We start from the raw sequence: 27,011 nt of genomic DNA on the forward strand, positions 1-27,011 counted from the left end.
AACAGTGCTACCAAATTTCAATGAGAATTTATATCAAAACATATGGCAGTGCTGTTAAAAAAACAAACATTTTTAAAGATTGTGGATGTTTTTTAACGAATTTATAATAAAATGTAAGAAAAATAATTTTTTTCAATAATTTTATCCAAGTTCCTTGACATTATTGTTTATTAAATAATAAATTGATTTTGGTTTGCACAACGTAAAATTTTCTGTCAAAAAATGAAAACAAATAATTGACATTTTGTACCGCTAACGCTAACTCTTTCGTTTGGTTTTCACGCCGGCGAAAAAGTATGACGCTGACTCGAGACTCTCTGGTTGCGTTTAGACTCATAGGCATCGGGAAATCGCGACGTCTGAAGTTCGCGTCTAGCGGCATGACGCTAGAATAGATTTTATTCATTTTTGCTCAGCGTCATATTCAAAATTTCTCTCTTGCTCTCAATTGAGTTGCCATATCTTAGGTAAAAATCAACAGTGCTACCAAATTTCAATGAGAATTTATATCAATACATATGGCAGTACTGTTAAAAAACAAATATTTTCAAAGATTGTGGATGTTTTTTTAATGAATTATTAATAAAATGGAAGAAAAATAATTTTTTCAATAATTTTATCCAAATTCCTTGACATTATTGTTTATTAAATAGCGCTAACGCTAAGAGTCTAAACGCAACCATAGAGTCTAGAGTCAGCGACAGTCGTTTGCCGTGTGCAGTGTTGCCAATTTAGCACTTTTAGTGCTAGATTTAGCACTTTTCAAACTCGTTTAGCACCAAAAAAAAGTGGTCTAGCACCTAGCACCTTTTTTGGCATTTTTATTTTTTTCTGAAATTAGTTAAAATTTTCGGCAATGTTCGATTTTAAATTGACCCTAATGTTAAAAAAGTGTCAGTACATCTGTAAAGAGCCAAAAAATTCAGCCAGTTAGAACTTTTTATAACCTACACCATGTGGAGTGTATTAACATTTTTTCTAAAAATTATCGGTCATATTGTTACTATAGCATCGCTAGCTAGAAGGTTGTTTATTTAGTAAAATGAAAAACCAGGCCTTTGTGTGGTGTAGAACCTAATTCGGAAACTTTCTGGAAAGGAACTTTTATTCACTGTGAATCCGGATTGCCAAATTATAGCCACTTGAGAGTACAGAAAATGAGTCGCGTTTCACTTTGTAATGGGGTTATGTCAAAAATTAGACCTACATCGAAAAAGTTCAGCAAACATATTTTTAAATTACAGCTACTTCGGCGGGAAAGGTTCTAAAACTTAAAATGATGCAAAAAAGATGGAACCTTAATATGGGGGATATGTCCAAACATATTCCCTTGTAGAAAATTTTCCGCAAATATATATCCTACCATACAAGAACCCGGAGAATGAATCTAAAATCTTGAAAGTAAAGAAGATAGAGCAGTACTTTAATATGAGGACTATGTGCAAACCTTCATTTTGACAGTTTTCTTCATAGAGGAGACTGCGGCACATTTGACATTGGCGTTTTCGATATGAATCTCTCATCGTACTAACTTTGATCTATAAATTACTGTCGCAAAGTTTGAAATCTCTAGCTATGCGTATGTAGATGTACGGACGTCCCCAAAATTTCATTCTCTAGGGCCTATCCTGAAACATAGACCACATTGATTATTTTAGGTGGGAAATTTGTACCTAATGAAAATCCAAAAATATCAAATTACAGTCAATTCTACTAATTTTTATTATAAACAATTTTAGCACTTTTATTTGGCACTTTTTTAAATTTTTTAGCACTTTCTGGCACTCTTTTAAACTAAATCTAGCATTTTTTATCAACAAAGTTTTGGCAACACTGGCCGTGTGTTTCTTAAAGGCAACGGGAAATCGCGACGGCTGACGTTCGCGTCTAGCGGCATGACGCTAGAATAGATTTTATTCATTTTTGCTCAGCGTCATACTCAAAATTTCTCTCTTGCTCTCAATTGAGTTGCCATATTTTAGGTAAAAATCAACAGTGCTACCAAATTTCAATGAGAATTTATATCAAAACATATGGCAGTGCTGTTAAAAAAACAAACATTTTTAAAGATTGTGGATGTTTTTTAACGAATTAATAATAAAATGGAAGAAAAATAATTTTTTTCAATAATTTTGTCCAAGTTCCTTGACATTATTGTTTATTAAATAATAAATTGATTTTGGTTTGCACAACGTAAAATTTTCTGTCAGAAAATGAAAACAAATAATTGACATTTTGTGCCGCTAACGCCAACTCTTTCGTTTGGTTTTCACGCCGGCGAAAAAGTATGACGCTGACTCGTGACTCTCTGGTTGCAACATTCCAAAACAAAACAAAAACTGTTCAATCAATTGCAACGTTGACACAAAAGAATTTACGCCAAGTAAATGAACAAATAAACGTGGAATAAGTGCGATAATTTTGTTTTCCTTTTATAAACACCACTTCGTCATTAGTATGGATTATTAATGAATTGAAGAAATAACAATAAAAAATGGAGTACACAAAAATTTTACTATTGTTAACTGTTGTGTGGGGGGCCAACAATTTGCTGTTGGCCGTTGCAGCACTGGAAAATGTTACGGGCAGCAGCAACAATGCTACCACGGGCAGCATTGTGGCCAATGCCTCAAATGACAATAAGACCATTATAGAGCTTAATAACAAAGATGTAACGGTGATTACCGGTGCTGGTGAAAAGCCACCACCTATCCCACTGACCGAGTTGATCAATAGCAAGGAAGCAGCAAATCAGGTGAAGTCGAGAAAGGTGACACTTGTGGGAGACTATAAGGCTGGAAGTTTGGAAAGTAATAGCAGTACAACAACAACAACTGCGGCCCCAAAGGTGCAAGTGGCTGAAAATATTGTTATCGATTTGACGACAAAGGTAAACTCCACCGCTACCACCACAAAGCAACCAGCAAATAAGGTTAATAATGGAAGTAATGTGGAACAACAACCTGGCCAAGCGGTCAGTGCCAAAGCTATCGAAAATTTGCCTTTGAATTTAAATAAAACTGTTGGTGCAGATAAGGCAGATTTGACTCATGCGGATAAAAATAACACAAGTATAAATACAAATACAACAACTATTGCAGCAAGTGTAAATGAGACTATAAAAACATCAACATTAGCTCCCGCTGTTGTTGTACCCATATCGACAACAACAAAAGCACCAACATTTGTTGAAAAAGCCAATTCAACTGCAAGCAATGCAACGTCAGCAACAACAGCAAGTACTCCTAGTGGGGGTTCGGCAATAAATAACAATACAAATAGTTCGAGTACTAGCACTGCGAAGACATCTTCAACTACACCAGCTACTACTAGCAGTACAACTACGACCACCACTACCACAACGACGACGACAACAACAACAACAACCACGACGACCACAACTACAACCACACCAAAACCCAAAAAACCTACCGTCACTTATGGCGTGGAAGATTTTCCCGATTTGGATAAGCAAAATCCCGCCTGGGTTAATATAACCAAACTGCAACAACAACAATCCTCTTCCAATAAATTACCTCTACCCGAAGCCCCCTATGCCCAACCCTCCCAAGAGAATTTCAATCACAATGGTTTCCATGGTGGACGTGATTACATTCTACCCGTTGTCTCAATGATTTTCATAATACCCCTGGTCATTGGGGTGTTGATCACCACATATCGGCGATTCCGTGATTGTTGGTCCACACGACATTATCGTCGTATGGATTTTTTGGTCGATGGCATGTACAATGACTGACGACGGCATCAACAGCTCAACACCGAAGAACGCCATCACCAACAGCACCGACAGCATTTGTTAAGATCGACGGCGGGGAAACATGATGGTGGTGGCGAAGAGGACGAGGATGATGAAGATGTCTGGGATATATCACAAATTGCTTAGCAGTCTTAAAACCAGAAAGAAATTGTGATAACAATAAACAAAACAAAATCGAAGATAATATTTTAGATATAGGGTGAGTAGAAATATTTCATCGCTATTATAGAAATTTTGAGGAATTGAGAAATTTAATTTTATTTACTCCTATTTGGCCTGTTCCAAAAAACCAAGAATCTACTAATTTTTACTATTTATTTTTTTTATATGATAAAGGAATAATAATTAACGTAGGAAAATGTTTTATATTCTAGCAGGTTCTGTATCAGACATACACATCTTGAGAATCAAGAAAGTATGAATTCAAAGTCTTAATTTTTGAAAGAGGAAATACACATTTCCAATTCCCAATATATTCATAATAGGGGTGATTCTGAAATTACTGTCAAAGTGAATTTCATACCATTCTTTTTGCAAATAGAGGCATCACATTTTCCATTTCTCAAAATTTCTATAAAAGCCGTGATTTATTTTTTAAAATTTTCAAAACTAATAATCAATAATCAATTAATTTTCAGTTACGATCACCACCAACCCCCCACAAAACCACATATAACGCAACATTTTATTGGAGTGAGATTTTCTCCTGTTCACCAAACCCCCTTCCCGCAACAAAATATAACCAACCTTCAACTACAAAAAATACTACTTTTATAATAGTTCAACAAAAACTATATTCCGTATTATAATTTTAAAAATTTTTGTAATCCATTTTTTTTTAAATTTTAACCATTTGAAATTAACTACACACTATAGTTGGTAGCTGCTAAACATAACAATAAGCAATACAATTGTATCCGAAATTTGATTGATTGTTTTGTAAAAACAAAAAAAAAAAAACACATGTGGCCAAAATTTTTCGATATTTTTTGTTCTATTCAATCATGCTAAAAATTAAACAAAAAAATATGTTTCATTGATATTTGTTTTTTTGCTTTTATTTAAATGTGCTATAACTCTAAACGACAGAAAAAACAATATAGTATTTAATAGGTTTACATATTTTCTTCGTTTTTTGTTTATTAGAAATGTAACCCTCTAGTTATGTAAGTATTCTTTGTATAGCATTTGAAAACACACAAAGAAAAAAAATTATTAAAAATCCCAATTTAAGAACAATATTTTTGTATTATAATTATATACATATAAAGTTTATAAAAATAAATAAATAAGTCATATATAACAAATTATTTAAACTTTGTATTAATTTAAAATAAGATTACTAAGCTCCAATAATTTGGAAAATATTTTTACTAGAAGGAATGTAGATTTTTAAAAATATTCTGGACTCAGAAAATGTTTTAAAAAGTCGTATTAGGGACTGGCAGTGTATATATTTATGTATATGATTTTAGGGACTGAGAGACCTATTCACGTGGACTTTTTAAGAATGTTTTTAGTGCTGTGAGACTTATTAACTTGGAGTTTACCAAACCAATTGGCTTAAGAATGTTTTGGAGGACATTCAGACGTATTAACATGGACTTTGACAGACCTATAAGCTTGGGGATTTTAAAAATATGTTTTTGGAGAACGCAGGACTGGAGTTTCTGGAGTATTTTTGAAACAATACCAGACCTATATGTATGCAGCTTTTATTAACATATTTTGTCCACTAACAGGTCTATAAGCCTGATTTTTTTTTTTAAATATTAACATTATTTTTCAGCAGACTACCTCCCCTATAACAGTATTTTTTAAAGATTATTTTCAGCAGAATACCACCCCCTTAAGCGTGGAGTTTTAAGATAATTTTTCTAAAGGCTAATTTACCTGTAAGTGTAGCGTTTTTGGAATTATATTTAAGCAGACTACCAGACCTATTAGCCTGGAGTTCTTAAGAGTATTCAGCAGACTTCCATCCATATAAGCGTATAGTTTTTAGATTATTTTTAAGCAGAAAAAACCTATAAGAATTCATATGTCCATTTTAGATTCTGAAACAAATTTTAGTTTTCTAGAAAATTTTACAAAACATATTACACTTTTCTATCATGTTTTAGGCCACAAATTCACAAACAAAATTAAAACCACTCAACAATATTAAAAAACGAATTCAAACATTTTAGTTTATCATAGATCTACACCTATTTCAATGCGGTCCAGTAAGAACCATGGATGACCCAGAGAAATTTGGTACATCTCTCTTTCGGCTGAAGTTCTTAAAAATCTGTTTTAGCAAAAGTTCAAATTTTGAGTTTTTGGTAGACCAGTTCCCGCCGGATGAGTATTACTCTAAAGCTGTACATACTACATGCCCTCCATCATAGTATGGAGGGTATATTAATCTTGTCATTCCATTTGTAACTCATCGAAATATTCATTCCCGACTTTATAAATATATATTCTTGATCAGGGTAAAATTCTAAGACGATCTAGCCATGCCTGTCTGTCTGTCCGTCTGTTGTAACCTCGCTATATTCTAAAGGAATTGATACAGGGTTCTGAAATTTTGCACATATATAAGGGTACCCCCAAAATTTCGGTATTTTGGGGTTTTAAGCGCGTTTTTAACCGAATTCTCTAAAATTTGGTACATTAGGTTCTTTTCGGGTACTTATTTCCACCACAAAAATTATAACTATAGGTCCACTTTTTCTGGTAGCCCCCATATAACGGTACCCCCGTAATTTTCAGTATTATGGGGTTTTATCGTATTTTTCACCGAATACGGCTGTAATTTAGTATTTTGAGGTCTTCATTTCTCCACAAAAAAATTATGAATATAGGTCCATTTTTTGGATAGTACCCATATAAGGACACCCCCAATTTTCGGTATTTTGGGGTTCTATGTCGCGTTTTCAACCGAATTCTCTGCAATTTGGTATTTGGAAGTCGTATATGCTAACAAATCTCCCTACCAAAAATTATTAATATTCGCCCCCTTTTAGGGGTAGTCCTTATATAACCACCTTTTTTATTAAAATATTTATCTGATTTGTTCAGCGTTTTGGGTTTGGTTCTAAGACTCTTTTGTATTCATTTTACCTGCGGAGGATATATATATATGTATATGAACAATAACCCGCATTTAGGCCTAGCCCCCCTATAATGATACCTACCGATTTTCCGTATTTTTTATATTTAGCGTAATGAAATGTATTCCAATGCAAAAAAGTTAGTTTCGAAATAGAGCTATATAACTACACATGTTCGGTGGATGAAATCAACATTGGTCCCGCTTAAAGTATAGCCTCCAGGGATGTACTCATACAATTTTTTTCTGCAATCCCTGTGCCCTCTAAATTGCAGTATTTTCAGGGTGTTCAACCCTACCATGCGTTGCCAATATCGGTCCACTTTTTGGTGTTTTTGCGGAGAATCAAGTAGTTTGCGGAGAAGGTCTTCGGTGTTACACACAGGTTATATATACTAGAGCATATATAATATCTGGAGCTACCAGAGGACATGGCGGATGGGACCCAACTTCGGAATTGATCTAGACTTCGTAAATACAATAGGCTGTGCAAAGTTTTGTTCAAAACGGAAATCGCATTCGCCTGATATTGTATGTATATATAAGGAGTGGACCTATGGGTCCCATCTTCCTACTTGATCTAGGCTTGGTTACGATAATAGGTTGTACAAAGTTTGGTTCTATTTTGATAGTCCGTTCGCATGACATTATAAAATAAATTTTTTGCACAATTTTGACTATTTTACATGGGAGGTACCAGAAGAAGTGGACCGATATTCCACATCTTATAGTAACAATGGAGTCTATAACCAGTATTTTTGCGAGGAGGTTATCCAAAGTTCGGCCCGACCGAACTTAACGCTTTTTCACTTGTTTTACAATTAAGTAGACACGGCTTCCACCTAAATAAAGTTTGGAGATCATTATCATGAAAAGTGTGCAACGATAGATCAATTAATCCAAAACTATTTACATTTTTCTGGATAAGTTTTCTTTTGTCTGGGTATTGAGTAACATGATCACAGATTTTTTTTTTTTTTTTTTTTTTTTTATTATTTTGGTTGGCCCACTTTCTATAGGGATAGAAGGTTTAGTGCCATGTATCCGTATGTAGCTTTGCTACGAATTTGACTTTATCCATAGATGGTGGTTTGTGTTTTGCAGGTTGACTTCGATCTTCTTTAAGAATTTGACCACAATGTTCAGACTTTCTAAGCCTTGTGTATCAGTGAACTCTTCTACTGTGAAGGAGTCACATAGTAGCGAAAAGCATCTTCTTTTGCTATTAAATTTACGAAAATTAAAAATTTCATGCGCAGCTGTTTGGATTTTGTTGAACGACTCGTAATTTATAGGTTATCCGTATTTAAAAACACACGTGTTAGTTAAGCGAACGCTTAACAACCGCCATTTTGTAAAAAAACTATTTTTAAGCCCGTGGGCGTGTAGTACTCATTTAAAATTTTTTTACGTCTTTCTTGTGAGCCGTCCGAGGACGAACTGGATCACAGATTTTAAATACATACATAAAAATAATAAATATTTGTTTTACAGTTGTTACATATTAATAGGGTAGCGCGAAATTTTTAACCTTTTTTTTAAATAATAGACTGCGTCATTTTTTAATCAACGCGTTTTATAAATTTGCAGCCCTGTTACTAGCTTGTAAAATATTTAAAATTAAACTAATGATTTCCACATACTTATCTGATATCTATTAGTTATGAACATAATGACGTCCGATGGAGGCTATTATCATATGTCAGTTATATGAAATTACCGATTCATAAATGTGTTTATCAGTCGAAAAAAGTGTGGGAAGATACTCATCAAGGAATTACAGTCGATGTAGGCTATGACGAATAGTAGTTTATGCGAATATAACGGAATGACTCCATTGTCCGCATTCACGCGTAATGATAAATATAACACAGATTTTAAATACATACATACATACATAATAAATATTTGTTTTACAGTTGTTACATATTAATAGGGTAGCGCGAAATTTTTAACCTTTTTTTTTAAATAATAGACTGCGTCATTTTTTAATCAACGCGTTTTATAAATTTGCAGCCCTGTTACTAGCTTGTAAAATATTTAAAATTAAACTAATGATTTCCACATACTTATCTGATATCTATTAATTATGAACATAATGACGTCCGATGGAGGCTATTATCATATGACAGTTATATGAAATTACCGATTCATAAATGTGTTTATCAGTCGAAAAAAGTGTGGGAAGGTACTCATCAAGGAATTACAGTCTATGTAGGCTATGACGAATAGTAGTTTATGCGAATATAACGGAATGACTCCATTGTCCGCATTCACGCGTAATGATAAATATAACAAAAAACTTGGATAATGGATAAACATAAGTTCTTAAAAGCACAAAAAAACTTGAATTGATTTTTAATAAAATTTGTTTATATTACAAGGTGCTGCACCCACCCACATTAATGTCCAAAAAAGTTTACATGTAGAGTAGAAACATGTAAACGTGTATTCATTATCACGTGTTGAAGTTATAATAAAAAAATTAGTCTATTTTTATATTTAAAAGATTATTAACACCTTCAACAAATCGTTAAACAGTTGGATGTGCGTATGGCGGAGACCCCGTTGCTACACAGGTACAAAACAAAATAGTCTAAATATTTATCTTATATTTATATTTTTGTTTTTTTTTTTTTTTTTTTTGTTCTGGAGAAAATAAAAATCAACAGCTAGTCATAAAGGTAATAGAAAAGTTATACGCTCGAGGAAAAATGTTTTGTTCATGAATAGAAATTTATGTACCAAAAACAAAAAAAAGGATAAAATTCGAATTACCAATAATTGTACAATCTTTATAAAAACTTTTATAATTTAGAGGGAACAGCCATGTAATATTATTAATGATAACTTCGGAATAATTGAGATGAACAATTTGGACAACCCTTTGAACTAAATACTTTTATTATTAATTCCATATAAATTTTAGGTTTGTCGACGTAATTACCTTTTTTGAAAGTAAGAGATATTCTTCTTCAAAATTACAAAAAGTAAAAAAGACAATATTTTGTAAAAATGTTTAAATGTATAAATGCAATCATTAAAATACTTCAGAATTCATAAAAACATACTACTTAAGATAATGAAAAAATAATAGATTAGAAAATATATTATCTGTAACTAACATTAAAATTAATATAAGTTGTGTCTGTTTACTTTTCAATAACTTTTACTCACTAAATTAATTTGGGAGGGTGATTCAACTATTTTCTCGTGTATGACAGATATATGTCAATAGCTCACTGATGTTGCACTATTTTAATTATGTTTGTGTGTTGTTGTGGTAGCTGCTTTTATTGCTGTGTATTTCCCCTGTTAAATCTGATAGGGGATTATAGATACCAAGAAACGGCTCTGATTGGTTTTAACATGGCGAAGCCCAGGCTTTTCTTGGTCTCAATTTCGTCTCTATTGTGGACACAGATCTCCCCGAGGTGTCACCTGCGGTAACTATTTGACGACCCCCGCAAACGTATAAAGGACCACGATCTGCACTTTGAATGTGCGCACGTTGTACGGAACAGGCGCAGTTTTCGCTTTGGCAGATGTACAAAGCCGCTATTATTGCCTTACAGGAAATGCGATGGAGAGGGACTGGCGTATGCAAATCAGATGATTACGCCCTGTAATATAGCTGCCATGAAACAAGACATGAGTCTGGTTAATAGGAGAATAAAATACCTCGTCTTCATATCCACTCCAGTAGATGAGCGAATTGCTATAATCCGTATAAAACCGAAGTTCTTCTACATCAGACTTTTTTGTACCCATGTTCCGACGGAAGACAAAGATGAACAGACCAAAGACATATTTTATGAGCCTTCTAGGCGCTCATATGGCCGCTGCCCTGGTCATGACATTAAGAGAACATCTTTTTGGCAAATTGGCCATGTTGTGATAGACGGAAGGCATTCGTCCAGTGTTTTAGACGTGCGATCGATACGAGGAGCGAATATCGATTCGGACCATTACCTTGTGGCAGCCAAGGTCGCACCCGTCTTAATGTAGAAACCCATGATACGATCAGAAAATCCATGGTTCGATCCGGAGCTAACGATGTGAAAAACGAGGCAGCCACCCTGGAGGCAGTAGCAACACATAATGCGATGTCAAACAAGGTGACAGTTTGTCCTGTAACCTGTTTAACATCCTGCTGGAAAAGTTGATTCGAGATACAAATGTGAAAAGAAATGACACTCTGTACACCAAAAACTCATATGGATCGAACATTGCGAGCGGTAACATATGGGACTAGCAGTAAATGGCGAGAAGACCAAGCTGATGATATCAACGCGCAAGACGTCCAGTTGATTCGAACCAACTGTGGAACTTGAAAACTACTACAAGCCATAAACAAAACTAATAACATCAGCTTTGAAATCCGGAGGAGAATAGTAAGCAATTCAAAAGCAAGACCACCTTTCGCCAGACTAAACCCGCAATCTACAAGACGCTGATACTTCCCGTGCTGTTGTAAGGATCTAAAGCATGGGTACTTGCGCAAACAGATGAGGCAGCTCTTGGAGTGTTTGAGAGAAAAATTGTCCGGAAGATCTATGGGCCCATCTGCGTCGACGGTGAATATCCATGAAACCTATACCATCTATTCTCAGACATCGACATATTAAGGGAACCCCACCCATTCTCGATTTTAATTTTTCAAGATTTTCAATGGGCTGGTAAATCAATACCAATGCTTGTTAAGGTTTGTAACTTTGCACATATATAATTGAAGATTTAAAAGAGAAGAAAAATAATTTACCAAAAAATTTTGTTGTTGTTTTGTTGTTGTTTTTTGTAATTAAAGAAAAGTCCTTATTTTTGATGGCGGGCATGATAACTCCTCACTGGAACATCGGAATCCGAAAATTCCAACGGCGTTAGAAAGAGTACATGTCTGGCTCTCGTATGAACTAGGATTATTGACTTCGCTCTAAAATTAACAAAATGGTGGACCTTTGAAAAAATATTTTTGAAAAATAGTCGATTTTTTACCAAAAACCAAGTTAAAAAATAAGGAAGATCTTCACCGATTAGCTTTATCCTAGTTCATACGCCATTCGCAAAAAAATGTTTAGAGAAAAACGCATTTAAAGTTTGAGAAGCCCTTCAGCCGTCACTTGATGCTGACACAATAAATCGGATATATCTTCAACAGTTCTTAAGATTTTCACTTGAAATTTTGTAGAGACATTCTTTAATCAGTGTAGATTCGAATTATATCAACAAAAATTTTGACCCCGAGAATGGGGGGGGGGTCCCCTTAAGAGAGATCGAGCTGCAGCAACTACGTTGGCTAGGTTATGTTCTGAGAATGGATGAGGATGCCCCAGTTCAAAAGGCATATAAAAGCGAGCCAAGTGATGAATAATCCAGAAGAGGACGACCACGAATCCGATGGAAAGATCAAGTAGAAGACAACATCTCGGAACATGGTTTTTCAAATTGGATGAGATCCGCACAAGGCCGACGCGCCTGGAAACATTTTTTATGCTCGGCTTATGGAACAACTGTTCTGTCACAAGTAAGTAAGAATGTTTTCTTTATGAAGGAGGTTATATAAATTTCTGACTGTCCGAACTTATATTTTCGAGTGTTGTTTCTATCTATTTATGCAGCGAAAGCAAACCCACTCCCCACCCCCAAAAAAAACTATTTGTGTTTATATAAAACATACCCTTCCACACCCTACCTGTTAGTCAAAAACAACAACAAAAGAAAGAAAAAACAACAACATTTTTTTTTTTTGACAGAGAAAATAAAATTTTCAACATTTATATTTTCATAGATTCTCTAAACAAAAATATACAAAAAATATACTCATCGAATACAAGAATATCGACCCGATACTACTGAAATGTAAACAAAATAGTTTTACCGCCGACCGGCCGATCGACCGACGGACATTATGCCTGGAAAAATAGTCAGATATTTTGTTCCATTTAACACATTCAATAGTGTGGCTCTGCTGCCGGCAGCTGTCGATGGTGTTGATTTGAAAGTAGAAAATATTCTATTCTATATCGAATAGTAGGATACGGGTCGCAACGTAACGGCCGCATAATATATGAACTGAAAGTAAATTTAGTTGTTGTTGTTTTTATTTTATAGTTTTTTTTTTAACAAATCACTAGTATTTTTCATTGAGATTTTTCTGGTTCTTGTACTTGTAGTGGATCAGATTAGCAACTGCTCTTCAGTGTGGAATTGTTGGAATGCATGCCGCAGCATGACAGACATACACACCAAATTAACACAAAATTCGAATTCTCATATCAGGGAATATAAACGTATCAATAACATGAGAATATGTATGTACGTACGGTTGTTTTGTATTGAATGAACGATATGAAAGAATTTTTCGTCTTCAGTTGCGGCCAGTCCATCGATCGGTATAGATCGTGATAATATCGTAATTGAAGTGAGGAAAAGTGCCAAAAAAAAAATTAGTAAAACTTTATCGCCAATATGAATACATCCTCACCGCGTTTACAAAATCGGGCGCGTATTGCTCCAGCACCGGATACAATGCGTTTTCCCCCATCGACCGATATTCGTTCGCATACAATAACAATACCGCCAACCGAACCGAATCGTACATATCAAGGATTAAAAACGTGTAGGTTTTAAAGAGGAGGAAATGTTTGTTATTTTTAAATTTTTGGCATTATTAAATATTTTTAGATGTGCTAAATTTTATAATTAAAAGTGTATTTAAAAAAATATTGTTTATCACAAAATCTATCTGCGGAATATGCATTTATTTGCATATTTATTTATTTTTCTAACAAAGAAATTCTGGAAATCGCAATTGAATATTTATCCAAACATAAACAATTTTTATTAAAAAAATCGCCTATAGAAATAAACAAGTAAAACCCCTGTTAAATATCGTCTCCGCCATTCGACAAACATTAAAAATACGAAAAATCGATCGGGAAAATCGATGGGGAAAAAAGTTTAGAAAAATTTTAAATGTCCTGAAAAAAATTGTCACTCACCAATGCCGCGAATGCCAAATTAAAACTCAAATTTTAAATTTGACTTCTAAGGTAACTCGCCTGAAAAATATACAGGGTGAAATAAAAAAAACTGCAACAAAGTCAAACTCCATATTTTTTTCAATTTTTTATTTTTTTAATTTTATCGAATGAAAGCATAAAATGTCGGAAATAGCATCAAATTTTAGAATAAGTTCAGATTTGTTCGAATTGGTCACCTCTGGCACGAATTATGGCCTTCAAACGACAAATGAAACCACACGCTGCCCGAATATTGCTCTGCGGTATTTTGGCCCATTCCCGTCGAAGCGCTTGCTTGAGATGATCGACACTTTGGTATTTTTTAGTGCCAACCTTGTTTTCCAAAATACTCCAGACACAATAGTCCAACGGATTGGTATCCGGAGATTTTGGTGGCCATTGTGCGCTGGAAATAAAGCGAGGAACCTCATTTTTGTAACCTTGGGCGGCGCGTGCTGAGTGCGATGGTGCTGAGTCCTTTTGGAATGTCCAAGGTCTGCGGCCAAAATGTTTGCGACCCCAAGGCTTTAATACACCCTCCAGAATATTTTCACGATAATATTCGGCATTTATTATGGCCTTCAACGACCAATGAAACCACACGCTGCCCGAATGTTGCTCTGTGGTATTTCGGCCGTTCCCGGCGAAGCACTTGTTTGAGGTGATCGACACTTTGGTCTTCTTTTGTGCCAACCTTGCTTTCCCAAATTCTACAGTCACAATAGTCCAACGGATTGGTATCCGGAGATTTTGGTGGCCATTGTGCGCTGGATATGAAGCGAAGAACCTCAATTTGTTACCATTCTTGGGTGGCGCGCACTGAGTGCGATGTTTGCGCACTATCACCATGGCCGGCGCTTAAGTTTTGGTGGCCAACCGAAGATGCACATTTGCAGCTGACCTCTTTGGCGAGTAAACACGATAATTTTGTTTGTTTACAAATTGCTGGACAACACATGTTTTTTCGTCGGAGAAAACCAAATTCGGCCAAGCGAAGCAACTCTTTAGCTCTTTTGAGTCTATTTTCTTTCTGTTGCGGTGTAAGTTCTTGCACTTTTTGGAATTTCAATGGCTTTACCCCGAGCTAATTTTTTAATATTCTGCTGATGTTGCTGTTTTCTTCCGTCCACTTCCTTGACGTCGGGCTAGGCTACCAGAATCACGGTAACGAGCGACGGTACGAGACACAAAAGATTTATTCACAGCCAAATATAATGAAATAACACTCTCACGCTCGAAATCCGTTACGAATAACTTTTTTCTGGAAAATTCTCACCGACAAGCTTCTGTACGCTTGTAAACAATATAATGAGCTGTCGCTGGAATAATTTTAACAGCTGTCGGACGAGTGGCTTAGAAATGACAACAGTCTTAAGTTGGTTGCAGTTTTTTCATCTCACCCTGTATATAAATAGTATATGGTGGCTCTATCTGACATTGGACCGATATTGGCATTTTTTAATAGGAAAGAGAGAGTGGACCAGAAATATAAGATTCTACCAAGGATTCTAAGATTCTAAAAATAGGGGTACTGTTATATCAAAACGTGGACCTATATTAATTATTTTTTGACCGAAAGATTTTTCTATTATAAAAGAATCAAGAATGATATTACATTCAATTTAGTGGAAAAAGGCGCCCAACCTAACGAATAATGGGCGGTGGCATGGGCCTTCTGCCAAACTTAAGCCAACATTTAAAACTTTTTGGAAATAAGATTTTCTAGCCCCTTAAAACCATAATACTAAGCTACAGCCAATTTAAATAAAAAAACGTTTAATAATATTGGGCATTAACAGCCCTACAAGAACCCAAATTTAAATTACAATCAATTCGTTTGAAAAACATGTCCAAGCTTACCAAAATACCTGAATTCCCTTAAATACCACATTACAGCAAAAATGGCGCCCAAACTTGCCACCCAATAACAACCAAAAATCATCATAGGGTACAAAATGCAAACTTCTGTATGGAGGCTATACCAAAACATGCAACGATAACCCAATTTTCAATGTGCAATGTTTGTGCAAAATTTCAATGCTCTATTTATTCTAAATATTGCGAGCTCTTTTGTGATTCCCACAAATAGGAATGGATAAATCGCACGTTTAATAATATTGGACATTAATAATATTGGGCATTAACAGCCCTACAAGAACCCAAATTCTAATTACAATCAATTCGTTTGAAAAACATGTCCAAGCTTACCAAAATACCTGAATTCCCTTAAATACCACATTACAGCAAAAATGGCGCCCAAACTTGCCACCCAATAACAACCAAAAATCATCATAGGGTACAAAATGCAAACTTCTGTATGGAGGCTATACCAAAACATGCAACGATAACCCAATTTTCAATGTGCAATGTTTGTGCAAAATTTCAATGCTCTATTTATTCTAAATATTGCGAGCTCTTTTGTGATTCCCACCATTTTGGGTTCAAAAAAATTTTTTTTTATATTTAATTAATTTGAACCTACAATTTTTCAAGAATGTCTATTTAAAATTGAAAAATCTCAACGACTCTTGGAGATATAATCGATTTATTGTTTAAGCGGCAGGTGGCGGCTATCGATCTACATACAATAGTCGACCAAAGACTTGCATCAAAGAGCAACCAGTGACTATCGATAATCCTACGGATAATCCTAAGGATCAGATTTGTTGATGATTGCTACTTGAATATCATCGTTAGCAGCTACCGTGGTCGATCTGTCGTATGGCTTCTTCTGCTTTTGACCATGAACTTTGGAGTTAGCTTTTCCAGAGGAGGTTGATGCCTTCTCTGTAATAGGTTTCTTCCCTGCAGTGTGCTCAACGACAGCCGCACAAGAGGTCATTGGTTCAGTCAGACGTGATCGTCATCGTCTTCTTGGGTAAAGGCTGTGGACCTTCTGATGAGCGAATGCGTTTCACAGGTTTGTTCAGCGGGTCAGTATTCGCTGTTCGAGAAGATCATGGTTCCTTGCCGGACTTGCTCTTCTTCATATTCCGACCAACAGTGGGGCTACTAACGCCTTAACACCAACCGCTTCACCTTTGTCAATTGGCGTAGAATCGGGCTTTGAGACAGAGCCCTCCACATGTCGATCACCCTTATGGACGACAGGCTGCTCAACCGCATTTTCCACTGCCTTTTGACTCGAGTTAGGCTTCAGATCAGAAGTCAGCTTCCCACATTTGTCAGAGACAGGGGGATTTGCCGACTCTACTACTTTGCTTGGTTCTGAGGTCTCTTTGGATATTTTTGACCGAGCCGTTTGTTTCGGGAGGGAGATCCTGTCCATCTGTGCGGGTAAGTTCTTTCGAACTTCCTTACGAATTTCATCTTGCCCTTGATGAGATGAACCTCCCTCTCCGAAAGCAAATTCGAATCTCGCCCTACGAATTTGTGGAAATAAGATACGGCACGTTTATAGTGCCGGATGCCGGATGCTTCTCGGGCAGTTCCGACCTTTGTCACGTTCCCGCTCCAGTTCTCCATATTCTGTGGTCATCCTGAATATTGCGTATGCACTCCTTTTTGGCTTATCGATATTTCGGATTACGTCGTTTTATAGATTGATCCAAGGTGCCAGGTTCCCTCTCAAGTTCTCTATTTTCTGTGTCTATCCTGCATATTGCGTGCACTTCATAGATGTACTTAATAGACGATCTCTAAACCTTTATTGAATACCAGATTGTTTTAATAAAATATCATATTTTTTATACGAACAGAAGTCTATTGTCTTCATAAACGGACTTATGGGGAGCCTTTATAGAGGACCTGCATACATTATGCATAGGCGAGTAAATTTGAGTATATATGGGAAATTACAAAAATCTTTTAAATTCCTTGAAGCTGAGGTTTGCAAGGTTATAACTCGCGAAATATGAACATATTGCATATAATTTAAATTCAATTCTATAAAATGAAGTGTTCTTGTCAAAATCTTAAAATATTGGTAATAAATAATAAGTTGCGTGGAAGCTGTGATGGTGGTAATGTAAAAAAATGGGTGAAAATGTGTTGAAGCCAACGAGTTTTTTTGTGTTCGTTCCCGATTTGTGGCTAAACTACACAACGCACGCACATGTGATCAGTGACTATGTTGCAGAATACCCCATGGACAATATGGTTCTAATGTATGATTTTTCGATATAATCACTGCATCCACCCAAAATGGATGCTGACATTTTGAAGCCGGATTTTCGGTGTTTTTTGAATTTTTCTTATAATTAGGATGCGCATCCAGATAATAGAATAAACTAATTATAGGATCGTAGAACTCGTGATTCTGCTTCGTTTAGTGTATATCTCATGAATGTGCTCACTGTAGCTTCTTTGCAATTGGGTTTCAAAGACGAAAATTTAGTGCGTAAATTTTTATAAAAAACATATTTTTTGAGTCTAAAATTAAGAAAGTCCATTCAAATTCCGTGGAACCCCGCGTGATTTTAGTTTTTTTACGTGCCGGATCTAATGAGCCCATCCATGTTCAATTCCGCCAAATAAAACGGCGGATACAGGTACCTTGAATGTGGGAAAAACTGCAAAAACTTATTTTGATAAATTCGCGTAAATAATCGCGGTTTTCTTCGAATTAATTTTACATGCATTTATGTTGTATTGTCAAATTCGCGAATCTGTGTGGAAATAGGTCAAAAAAACCTTCGATAAGCGAATAATATGCGCATTTTATCCAAAATTGATTGTGGAGGCACATCCGCGGTTCTTAACCGATCCTTTTAAAATAGGTGTCCTTTTGTGTATTTTCATAGGAGATTACTGAAATCGGATGCGCATAAAAATCGTATGCACGTTGCGTGATTTTTAGCCATTTTTAGGATTTTTGCATAGTAAAGTGCATCGAGTGGCACACTTTGACCGCTATATTAAACATCGAAAAATTCATAATTATTGAACGACATTGATTCGGTTTATACGAAAATCGGATGCGCATCAACTGATTTCAACTAATTCGCGAATTGCAAGCTTTTCAATATTGATCATTTATATGTATTGTAAGTGCAATATATTTAGCCATTAATGACGTCGAAACTCTTATCAGATGAATCTACCGATATTTAACAATCATCTAAAAGAATTTTCAGAAGAAAGCGTCGTATATTTTAGAAGATTAAGGCAAAAACGTATCCTCTTAACCATACTAAAAAATCGAAAATTCAAAAAAAAGTTTTGTTTTGATTCAAAAATTAATTTATTTTATTTGCAGATATCTTCATGATTCTATTTGTTTTTCCCGACTATTAAACCGTATTGCATTGTGATTTGACAAGTATACAAAGAAAACAAATGTGTTTAACCATTTGTGAAGAAATTCGCGAATTACAACAAATAGAAATTCATTTAATTTATATTTGAAATACAAGATTTAAAACCGCTATAACTTTTGTGCGCAGCATCCGAATTTGTGAACGCGAACAGATTTCGAATCAGCATATTTTTCTTAACCTATGTACCAAAAATCATAAATGTGCTCGCAAAATTTTTTTTTTCAAATTTTTTTAAATGGAATTTTAAAAGAATTTTGTAATTTCCCATATAGATAAGTTCAGGTCGTATTTAAAAACGAGCTGAACAAAATCTTTGGCTTCTATTTACACATATTGAAAGCCAGAAAATATTCGTACGAAATTATAAGCAATTGTCTAAGTATCGAGGTAGCTCCAATTATGTGTTTCCCCCTTAACTGGCTTTAATTTAATATTTGGGGTTCTCATTGGGTGTCAAAACGTCCTGTGGTAAGACGTCCATGCAAAGGAAAAACCCCAATATCTCACAAAAATATAAAAGTCGGGAAAATTATATTTATGTTTTGTTATCTCATGGCAATAATTAGCCTCTGATAGATCATGGGTATTATTGTTTATGTAAATTTTTACAAATGGAATAAAAAAAACTATTTTCAATTCAAATATTTTTTAATGTTCAAAAATACATAAAAACATGTTCAGTAAAAAAATTAATGTTGATTTTATGGATTTTCAATTGTTATAAAAATCATTAGTACTGAATTAAAGAAACATCAACATTTTCAAAATAGAAACATTAAATTGGCACGAATTTCTCATTCATTCATTGAAAACTACAAAAGTGTGTTCATCACATTTTTGTTGTTTGGAATTCAATCATCAATCCAGCCACAACCAAAAAAACGGCTAATTGCACATGAAAATAATAAAAACATTATTTGTAGCCGTTTTACGAACAAATTCACAGCCATATGAAATCATAAAATCGATTAAAATGCACGATAAATTGAAATAACAACAACAACAACAAAACAATTCGAGTAGTTTTGGTTCTTTTAATTATAAGTTACAAAATACTATTAAAAACAAACATGTATATACATGTGTGCAAATCGAAAATAATTTTAGTGAACATTGTAGGTATTTCGGCGAAAATATGTATATTTAAAGTCACTTGGCTAGTAAACTTGTTTATCAACTTTGTTTTTTATATTTTACAATCCGATTTTTTACTTTCAAGGATTGATGAATTAAACCTTAAATCCAAATTTTATTTTTTAGTTTCATAAAAGTTGAGAAACAGAGAAGGAAAGAATTCATCTGTTATAACACGCAAATTCGACTACATCGTCCTGATTTGAGATAATTGGGTTGATAAAAGGTGTTTCAATGTTTGTGGGGTGTTACCAAAAGGAGTAAATCTTCGGACATGATCTAGGTTTGCAAAGTTTGGGTCAAATCGGACATTCCATTTCCTTAATATTGGATTTTTAAAAATTGAAAATATTGACATTTGTGGGGGCAGTACTAGAAGGAATGTGCCGATAAGTCCCAACTTCCAACAATATACAGGATTGGTAAAAATATTAGGTTGTACAAAGTTTGAATAAAATAGGTTACTCCCTTTGAGAGTTATATTTCCCACCAGCAAAGTGTATATACCCTCACTAGCGAAGTGCCAGTTACTTCGTATGCGGAAAGGGAATACAAAACAAAGAAATAATATTTTATATGGAAATCGTGAATACTGTACAATTTGGTGTACTATAATTTCTACTATAATTTCAAGATTTAAGCCCTATCTATTTACACAAAAGAAATTGTAAAATATGTGGTACCATTTAGTACTTTTTGTTTTCATAATTAAGAATTTCCTAAACTACCTTAATCCTACATTCCGACAGTTATCATAGTTGCAATTTTCAGGATTCTAGTTCTACCCATTCATCAAATTTACGAATTTCCAATATTACCTAAATCCCATAATTGTTAAGCTCTCCATCTCTATCTTTTCACTAAATTGTAAATTTAGTACACATAATTACGAATTTTCAAAACTACCTCCATACCTCAATTCTACACGATTCCATATATATTTTAGGTAAATAGTGCTCCAAAGTCCCTATATATCCTTCGATTTGCAAGAAATTTGACATAGCGTACTAAATTAAGTCTAGAGTGATGTGTGTTAAGTTTCGTGAAAATCGGTTCAGATTTAGATATAGCTCCCATATATATTTTCGTCCGATTTTAGGTAAATAGTGCACCAAAGTCTCTATATATCCTTCGATTTGCACAAAATTTGACATAGCGTACTGAATTAAGTCTAGAATGATGTGTGGTATGTTTCGGAAAAATCGGTTCAGTTTTCGATATAGCTCCCACATATTCTTATATATTTGTCCGATTTTACCTAAATAGTACATCAAACTCCTAATATGTGTCCGATTAACACGAAATTTTGCACAACGTATCAAATTGAGACGTGAATGGCGATTTAAGGTAAATAGTGCACCAAAGTCCCTATATATCCTTCGATTTACACGAAATTTTACATAGCGTACTGAATTAAGTCTAAAATGATGTGTGGTAAGTTTCGGAAAAAATCGGTTCAGATTTCGATATAGCTCCCACCATGGACGTACGCAGGGGGGCGGTCCTGGGGGCTCCCACATATTACAGTACCAAACCATTTTCTATATCATGAGTGTTTTATTCGCAAAATCGGTTTGGTCTATAAAAATCCTCTGACCAATTGTTATATACTCTGACTAAAACTGTATTAATATTTTTTATAAACAATCTATTTTTTATAGGCGTTCCCTATTAAAAAATAATCTACTGATCTTTAAATGATTTATAAACAATAAAATTAATTAAGTTAATAAATACCTTTGATGATCCATCCATATTGACATCTGAACGATGGCACACAATTTAATTGTGTCAATTTTTACGAGATTAATTCGACAATTACCCGAATTTGTTTATCGGAAAAGAAAATTTATTGCTTGTTTAGAGTAAACAATTTGATTGAAATGAGCAGGTGTCTGTCTGCCGGCTAAACTAAAACTAAAATCTATTTGCATTTAACCACATTTAAATTCTTTTTTTGCAAGAGGATTCCAACATAATATAAATATTGTGGATAAATCCAATCCAATATAATGGACAGGAATTCCACATACTGTTTATTTTTACTCTAAGTTTTGTTTATTTTCTTCCCTAGAAAAATGAAAGTGTTGTTTTTCCTTTTTTTTATATGTTAGTGAAGTGTAGAAAACATTTGAAATTTGTGTGTTAAAACATAACAGCATGATGCTGATTGATGGAAAAGTGTCTATGGATGTTGGTGGTCGGCCAATCGATTTATGGGTATTCATTTTTCCATTTTTTGGTTCTCGTAGACAATAAAATGGAAAATTAATGGCAAAGGAAATTAAGGTTAATAATTTTGTTTATAAGTAAATGTGGAAAGTGTGTCAGTTGGCGCCAAAGCTACAATTAATACAAATTAAACACATTCCCTTTTTTTGCATTTTAATCCAAATCGAAATTACATGACAGTTGAGTTTGTTTTACATATATACAAAGAAATGGCAGCTTAAACAACGATTAAATGATTCATCATAAAACATGTTCTGTGTAAATGTAACCTAATAGGTCAATAATCTGATAACAAATTGATAAATTCGTCTTCTTAGAATTTCACAGGTTCTTATCAGAAATTGTCACATACTTGGAAAAGATTTTTTTGAACTCTAAAGTTATCTTATCTGTAAAATCAATGGTATTCATATCAATTACTTGACATGGTATTGAATTATTTGATTTGTTCCCGTACTACAATAATCTACTAATTTTTAATATTTCCTTCGATATTATAAAGAAAAAATTGTTATTGTAGTAAAAAATTTTACATTCTTGCAGGTTTTGGAACAAACCAATTGTTGAGCATATTCCAAAATGTTGAGCATATTCCAAATGGTATTTTACATTCTCATTGGGTAGCAAATCTTCCGTCCAAAAATTATCAATATTAATAATCTTGGGAAACCATCCCATATAATTATCTCATCAATTTCGATTTTATCAAACCAAACTACCTACCAATAATTATCAATAATGATCCACTTTTTGGAGTAGGACCTATATAATAATATTTCCCAAATTTCAATAATTTAGAGAGTTCAGAAACATTTTTCAACCGATTAGACTCCAATTTGATATTTTAGGTTCTCGCAAGGTTACAAATCTTCCTACCAAAAATTATTAATAATGACCCAATTTTTGGGTTTTCGGAAATCTTCCAACCAAAAAATATAATACTACATACTTACTTAGCTGGCTTATGACAGAACGGTTGTTCCATAAGCCGAGCTAAAAAAAGATTTCCAGGCGCGTCTCATCAAATTTGAAGGACCATTTTCCGAGATGTTGTCTTCTACTTGATCTTTCCATCTGATTCGTGGCCCTTCCCTTCTCCATGAATCATCACTTGACTCACTTTTATATGCCTTTTGAGCTGACCCACTTTTTGGGTTTTCGGAAATCTTCCAACCTACATACTTACTTCGCTGGCTTATGACAGAACGGTTGTTCCATAAGCCGAGCTAAAAAAAAGATTTCCAGGCGCGTCTCATCAAATTTGAAGGACCATTTTCCGAGATGTTGTCTTCTACTTGATCTTTCCATCTGATTCGTGGCCTTTCCCTTCTCCATGAATCATCACTTGACTCACTTTTATATGCCTTTTGAGCTGCGGCATCTTCATCCGTTCCCAAAAGATGGCCTAGCCAACGTTCTCGCTGCAGCTCGATCCAACTGACTATGTCGATGTCCGAGAATAGAAGGTATAGGTTCATTCGACGGCGATCGGCCCATAGATCTTCCGGAGAATTTTTCTCTCAAACGCGTCAAAGCTATCGGTTTGGTGTTTTACTTGTTGGTAAAATTTCTTGACTTCGTTCAGACTCCTGTACATCTCGATTTGTTCACGCTCATGTTTTTCTTGTTCTTTCTTCATTTTTCTATACGCTGCGTTTTTCACATCAGTAGCATTACGACACTCCTGATCGTACCATGGGGAATTCATTGCCATTGTGCTTCTTTACTATTATCGGGACAAGAAGTGTTTTCTTATGTATGTTAGTGTTTTCGTCAAGCAGGTGGGTAATACGGCATTTACATTAGAACTTTCTACCGGGTTAACCAAATTTATGAGGATTTATTTGGCATATATTCAAAGGAATTGAAAATTTAAACCCACTGGGTTAACCAAATCCGGTTTAATGTAAACGACCGTTAAGTTGAGTATTTTATGTTTTCAAACTTAATATTGGTCGGAGTATCGGAGTAGGTCCCAAAGAGATTAGGCCTCTTTATGTGTATTTTGATGGAATGGACAAACCGGGATATTGATGGGTAAACAACAGCTTCACAGGTCATTTTCAATATTTCGTCATTTTCTAGTATGACTGCGGTTTAATATTTCGTTTTCGCCTTGCCGTAATTTATCCCATATAAATATATTTAATTTCCACCTCATGAAAAAGTTTGACCATACATTTTTTACTTGTATCCTTTTCAAAACATTGGATTATATCTATAAAATAAATAACAATTCATTCCGTTTCTATGGTTGAAAAGTTCTTTCTTGATTCATTTGGTTGCCATTATTTGCATCACGATAGACTTTTTTCACATTTTCATTGTGGGTTCATGCACGAACGTATTACAGAACCTCCCATTAGACTTGAATTTGTAAATTTTAAATGCTTCAGACAAATTAGAAGAGACAGTGAAGGTCTGCTGTATGCTCTAATTTAATCTGAAATTACAATACAAATAAAAATTAACTTTTACTTAATCATAACCATTATAACTTACTCCCTTTTCTATATATTACAGCCGAAAATGATGACATGAATTGTGTCGAAATACTGGCCACAACATTATCGATAATCCTTATGGTCCTGACATTTCCCATTTCGGTATTCATTTGCTTTAAAGTGGTGTCAGAATATGAAAGAGCTGTAATATTTCGTATGGGTCGTTTACGTAGTGGTGGAGCAAGAGGTAATGCAATTTGCAATATATTAAGTTATAAAAAATTACAAATTTAATTTTTTATTTAAGGTCCCGGTGTATTTTTTGTCTTACCCTGCGTCGACGATTATTGTAAAGTTGATTTGAGAACCGTATCATTTGATGTACCACCCCAGGAAGTTCTATCGAAGGATTCGGTAACAGTAACTGTAGATGCTGTCGTGTATTATCGCATTAGTGATCCTCTAAAATCGGTTATACAAGTCTCGAATTATAGTCATTCCACACGTTTGCTGGCCGCTACCACATTACGAAATGTCTTGGGTACAAGAAATCTATCGGAATTGTTAACCGAACGTGAGACAATATCTCACACCATGCAAATGTCATTGGATGAGGCCACCGATCCATGGGGTGTTAAGGTGGAACGTGTTGAAATGTAAGTCAGTTTTGTTAATAATATTTTAACGTGGACATTTTTTCGAAAGAAGTTGGCAGGAACTAATTCGAGTGAGATACTCGATTTGTTAAACGTGGCTAAAATCAAAAAAATTCCAAAAAATGTGGGGTACCGTTATATGATAGCCAATGAGAACCCAAAAGGACTTAGAAAAATTTTGTATCCAATAAGAATCCAAAATATATTCAGTCAATTCGATTGAAAAACATGGCAAATTCTCCAAAAAATACTTCCCGAGAATAATAAATCTTTGCCAGAAAAATTTTATACAGTCAACTTGGCTGGAAATTGGGCCCAAACAACCGAATATTAGGGGGTTGCGTAATATTGATGCTACTATGAAACATAGGCCAATATTAAAAAGTATTTGTAGGAAGGTAGGAATAAGAACCAGAAAACTAAAAAATATCCAACTCGTTGGAAAACATGCCCAATATACCGAAATATTGGAGGATCTACCTTGAAACATGGGACAATATTGATAATTTTTCGTAAGAAGATTTGATAAGCTATGAAAATTCAAAATATCAAATTATAGCCATTTCGGTTGAAGAATACCGAAATTGGGAGTTAACTTTAAATTTACTCGAATCCGTTGGAATCAAATATTTTAATAAATATGGTTAAGATTTATGAAAAAAAAAATTTGTAATATTTTCTTCTCATATTTAACAGTAAGGACGTATCACTACCCACTGCCCTACAACGAGCCATGGCTGCGGAAGCAGAGGCCGCTCGTGAGGCCCGTGCCAAAGTAATTGCAGCAGAGGGTGAAATGAAATCATCCCGGGCATTAAAAGAGGCTTCGGAAATTATTTCCTCCAGTCCATCAGCTTTACAGGTACAGTTAATTTTTTTTATTCATATTACTTTAAAATTAATAAAAACTTTTTTTTCACATTTACAGTTACGTTACCTACAAACCTTGGTTAACATATCGGCAGAAAAGAATTCCACAATTATCTTTCCATTACCAATGGAATTGCTCTCGCCATTTATATCGGCTGGTCATAATAATCATAATTGTAATTCCCACAAACAATGACAAGTATCACCATTGCGACGGTACTTGGATGCACTTAGACATTACGAATTAAAAAACGATGATACTAGCCGAAGAGATATACCAAATACCAAACAGATTAAACAATTAATTAATTAAAACAAAAAGTTGTACAGTATAAATAACGAGTATATAAATATACCGAGTATTTCATTAAAAGTTGTATTATTTATGTTTTTTTTTTATAATAAATAAATATTATTTTCATTTATATGATAAAAATCATTTAATAGTAAATTTTTAAAATGTTTTTGAAAATTTCCCGTACCAGCCAATACCACTTGC

At 34.4% G+C, this 27,011-nt stretch overlaps 1 protein-coding gene across 1 annotated transcript; it reads left to right on the forward strand.

The window, feature by feature from the left end:
- The first annotated feature begins 13,343 nt into the window (after window positions 1-13,343).
- On the forward strand, window positions 13,344-26,708 carry LOC133338057 (band 7 protein AGAP004871-like). The gene is made up of 5 exons (XM_061546240.1): window positions 13,344-13,494; window positions 25,066-25,233; window positions 25,294-25,642; window positions 26,339-26,504; window positions 26,571-26,708. Exons 1-5 carry the CDS (start codon window positions 13,344-13,346, stop codon window positions 26,706-26,708), a joined length of 972 nt encoding a protein of 323 aa, XP_061402224.1.
- Window positions 26,709-27,011: the final 303 nt, after the last annotated feature.

This window comes from Musca vetustissima, unplaced genomic scaffold (genome assembly GCF_032173495.1).
Source record: "Musca vetustissima isolate MV318-11 ecotype Yass unplaced genomic scaffold, APGP_CSIRO_Mvet_v1 utg28897, whole genome shotgun sequence".
Taxonomy (NCBI): domain Eukaryota; kingdom Metazoa; phylum Arthropoda; class Insecta; order Diptera; family Muscidae; genus Musca; species Musca vetustissima.

Coding starts and splice junctions, on each gene's coding strand:
- LOC133338057 (XM_061546240.1), top strand. CDS start 13,344: ATGAATACATCCTCACCGCGTTTACAAAATCGGGCGCGTATTGCTCCA. Junction 25,234..25,293: donor ACGTAGTGGTGGAGCAAGAG/GTAATGCAATTT, acceptor TTTTTATTTAAG/GTCCCGGTGTATTTTTTGTC. Junction 26,505..26,570: donor CCAGTCCATCAGCTTTACAG/GTACAGTTAATT, acceptor TCACATTTACAG/TTACGTTACCTACAAACCTT.